This window comes from Choloepus didactylus, chromosome 21, assembly GCF_015220235.1.
Source record: "Choloepus didactylus isolate mChoDid1 chromosome 21, mChoDid1.pri, whole genome shotgun sequence".
In the NCBI taxonomy this organism is placed as follows: domain Eukaryota; kingdom Metazoa; phylum Chordata; class Mammalia; order Pilosa; family Megalonychidae; genus Choloepus; species Choloepus didactylus.
Window position 1 is genome coordinate 45119562 of NC_051327.1, and position 4213 is coordinate 45123774.

At 45.9% G+C, this 4213-nt stretch overlaps 1 protein-coding gene across 1 annotated transcript; it reads right to left on the reverse strand.

The window, feature by feature from the left end:
• Positions 1–1191: 1191 nt before the first annotated feature.
• Positions 1192–1991, reverse strand: LOC119517920 (transmembrane protein 238-like). The gene has a single exon (XM_037814982.1). It carries the CDS (start codon positions 1843–1845, stop codon positions 1225–1227), a length of 621 nt encoding a protein of 206 aa, XP_037670910.1. The 5' UTR covers positions 1846–1991; the 3' UTR covers positions 1192–1224.
• Between the last annotated feature and the right edge of the window lie 2222 nt (positions 1992–4213).

The window sequence follows — 4213 nt, forward strand, 5'->3', positions numbered from 1 at the left end:
CATTAGAGAGGAAGCATTGGAGAGGTGTTAAAGATTACTAACACTAAACCAAGGACATTCTCCTTGATATAATCAAAAGGATTGAAAAAGAATTGAAAAGGGAATAACTTCCCACTTTATGACTCAATGTTATTTAATACTGTGTCCCTGTACCATCTAAAATCATCATCTGCTTGATGATGAGCCAAAATCTCCTCCCACCCCCAGACCTCAATACTCCCAAAGGAATGTAATTACCATGATCTTCTTACTAAGCCAAAATAAAAGAACTGATTTAATTATCTGCTACAGTAGGTAAAACCTTAATAGCTCACATCCGCTAAGAGCATATGTTTTAAAAGAAACACCAAAGTTCAGAATATCTAATCCCTGAAGGAAAAGGCCATTTCATTTCCACTAGCTTTATTTTTCTGACGTGAAAGGGTTGAGGAAACCACCAGAACACAGACCCTGAAATAATTAAGGAATAATGTACTTTAATATTCCTCCAAAGGCACTTATTTGGCAGAGGACTGAGCTTCAGCTCCAATAGCTGTGGTACGATCTGTGCTACAGTGAGCTATTTTTCTTCCCAGCAGCAGAAGCTGGTGCACTCTCAGTAGGAACTGACTGCTGGGCCTGGGTCACCGGAGCCACTGTCTTAGAGGGAGATGATGGGATATTAGGCAGTTCTTGGGGGGACAGGGACAAAGTTTCGGAAGCTTGAGCAATTTGCTTATTATGAAATTCCTGGGCATTCAAAGACAGACTTGGAGAAATCTCTTGGACTAACGACCTAGTCTCGGAGGTTTGTTGGATTAGAGACAAGGTCTGAGAGTCCTGGACAGCCAGAGAGACCTGAGGGTTCATAAATACTGTCAGAAACGAGGGATCGGACTGAAGCTGCGTCAGAGAGACCTGGGTGTCCAGAGCCTGGGTTTGAGAAGTCTCGACAGTCTGAGTAAAAGCCTGAGCAAGATCCTGGAACTGGCTCTGTGAGGCCACAAGCACCTGGGGTTGGCTCTCATAGAGCGCAGGGTACTGGAGTTGGCACTGTGAGGCCATGAGGATAGCAGGCTGGCTCTTGAAGGCATGGGGGACTAGAGGCTGAGTTGTCAAAGTCGAGGAGATAGCAGGCTGGCTCTTAGACCCAAGGATGGCTGGAGCAATAAACTCGTTTGGAGAGGCCAAGGTCCTTGGAGGCTGGTCCAGAGGGCTTTCGGCGAACACAGGTATCACCAGTCTTTAAAGTGTTTCCGTAAGAAACCGGGGCAGATTAGCATCCGAGCCGGGGGAGTAAACCGCCTCTGAATTTCCCACATCTTCAGGTTTGGAGCCCAGATTCTCTCTACAAAAGTCTTGAGCGTCGCTGTTCTCCTTAACGCATTCCGTTGTGTTTGTGTCCTCGTGCTCCTTTTCTGGCTGCTTTTCTAGCTGGCCCGAGATAGTCATACTCAGAGAAAGAGACGTGGGAACGACCCTACGACGGCGCAGCTTCCTGATCTGCAAAAGCGTGTTGGAAACGTTACCGAGAGTGAGCGAGAAGCGGTGGCTTACTCTCTGGCGGAGAGCTTCCACCACAGTGGAGGAGTGCATGTGGAAAGGCCTGCCGAAGACCAAGTGCTCTTCAGGGGGCATTTCCATGTTGCCCGTGTACCAGAAGACCCACCACAGGAGGCTGAGGAAGATGATGATGGACCCCAGGAAGAGCAGCAGGTCATAAAAGAGCAGGTCAGCGAAGACCCCGGTGAACAGCACCGCCACGCCCACCGTGTCGAAGACGACACCCAGCCAGAAGAAATGCCGGCAACGGTCCAGCCCCAAATGCCTCTGGGTCCCATCCACCACGCTTTTTGAAAGCTCCATGGTCTCCCACCATAGCCGCCCGTAGGTTCTCAGAGATGACCTCGCGGGCGGCGCCGCCACAGGTCGGCGGTGGCCGTTGTGTCCCCATAGCAACGCCCTTAGGATGAGCCGTGCAGGGGCGGGGCGAAGCGAGAGGACCGGAAACCTCTCACCTACCCTCAGGAAAGAAAGGCGCCTCCCAGGAGAAGCGGCGCGTGCGCAGTGTACCCCGCCTTCCCCCGATCCCCTTCCCCGCGACCCCTTCCCCGCATGCGCAGTCGTTCCTCTCCTTGCGATACTCGCGCATGCTCCTTGCTCCCGCTCTGTGCGCCCTGGGCGCAGAGATAAAATTGTGGCGCCGCACTATGCACCTCGGTGCGGGACACGCAGACTCTGTTCCTGTTTTCGGGAAGGAAAGTTATGTATCTGCACCCCGCCTTGCAGAGCGAGGGCGAGATCCTGAAGGAGAGGAAAGGGCAAGGACCCTCCTCAAATAACGTGCCTTTATCGGATAGGGGTACGGTACAGTTTGGCCCCAGATGTAGTCATTTTCTGAGGAGTTACTGTTGTTCTTTTGTTTTAGTGGGAAAGTGTCTAAATTAGGATCTGTTGTTAGACGGAGCTTAATTCCAGTCTTACTTATTTGCCGTGAAGTGGCTGAGCTATTAACATACTTGTGCTGATTATGACAGACCCAGAGGTGAATTCTGTGAGGGTTTTCCCATCTTCTCCAGTTTCTTCCCTTTATTGTAGCCCGTTTGTTGGGCTGTTATCCCAGGCCTTTGGGAATATTTATACCGCATTTCCCACTATCCCAGCAGGGTAAGACAGGAAAAAATAAAAACCCACTGGAACCTGTGACTCCTTGTGAGACACTCTGCTTCGTCTGGCTGTTTGCCCAAACATTGAACTAGAGATTTGTCCAAACTTGAGTGTGGACTTCCCTAATAGTAGGCTGTGTCCCTGGGTGGACCCTTGACCCTATCCTGAACTCTTACATAAGATGAGGCAACCCTCCTTTTGTCTAAACCACAGAATTTTGTATTCTCAGAAAGACTGCCCAACTGCCTGACCCCCTTCTCTAAGCCCGTTGCCAGAGCCCCTGGCCTTTTCCAGACCTTTGGCAGCAAACTTTCAGTTCCCCTTTTCTCTTCCAGACCGCCCCCGGACCTTCAGTAACTTTACAGTTCCCATTTTCCTTCCCTTGTGTGCGCTTTAAAAAAAAATCTAATTACCTCTGTGCTAAAGGGGCATGAGACCCCTGCTGCTGGCTTCTCATATCCCCTGCCATGGCAGTTCGAATAAAATCTGTACTGCCACTTTAACTACTGCTTGTGCTTTTCTTTGACAAACCTGAAAACTGCAATAACTTAAAAAAGGAGCATATTTCAAGTTTGAGAAGTGCTCAAAATAAGTTTAAGACCTGGTATCATTCAGGTTATCTTAATGGAAAGTTACAGGCAAGTATTGGCCCTTGGTTCCTCAATTGCTAAGGATGGAATTTTTTTAAAGTAATTTTTTTTTTAGAATAGATTTAGATTTACAGAAAATTTTGAAAATAGTACAGAGAGCTTCCATGTACCCTTTACCCAGTATCTATCCTTTTCTTTTTATTGGATGCATTACAAAACTCCTTACTCGTTTTTTTAAATGTTTCCACACGTTCTGGAAACAATGTTTCACGAACCTCTTGAACCAATCAGTAAATCTGTTCCTAAACAGGGACTATATCCTGTACTCTGAAAGTATGCTAAGAGGTACATATTGTCTCTAGGTTGATCCATCTTTCTACAATGCCAATTTGCCTTGATAGTAAGTCCTTTAAAATATTAATATTGTAAAAACAAACATATTATGAAATAGCCTCAAAATCAGAAAGCAGAAGCTTTGGACTAAGTTCACAGGATACAGGTTTATTCCCTTCTGGGCTACTCACAAATTCTGGTCAAAGTGACACAGTGTACCCAAAGTCTCCGTGTATGCAAACATGGTACATTTTCCAGGAACTTCAGTTTCTCAGTGATAAGAAATTTGGACTTTCTATATGAAACATTTACTTTTATTATATTTTAACATATCAAAATAAGCATAGGTGTATTATGGAGTTGTATACATTTAATATAATAGGAGATAGAGCTTTGTGCTGTATCTCCCTGTGTAGGGGTTTTTTTCTTTGACATTAGATATCCCTGATTAGAAAACAGTTGTTGAAATACTGCTATATATACAGGATGGTGACATAAGAGAAACTTTTATTGGGGAAATATTTATTAAATATCACATTTAATAAATCCTTCAGTCCTTCAGTCCTCCAATCAAGCATCCTAAACATCTGTCCTTTGTTTCCTTCCTTCCTTTCTCCACTATATTTTAATTCACTTTTCATTAT

What these genes read in the sequence shown, in the direction of transcription:
- LOC119517920 (XM_037814982.1), bottom strand. Translation starts at nt 1,845, where the DNA reads ATGGAGCTTTCAAAAAGCGTGGTGGATGGGACCCAGAGGCATTTGGGG.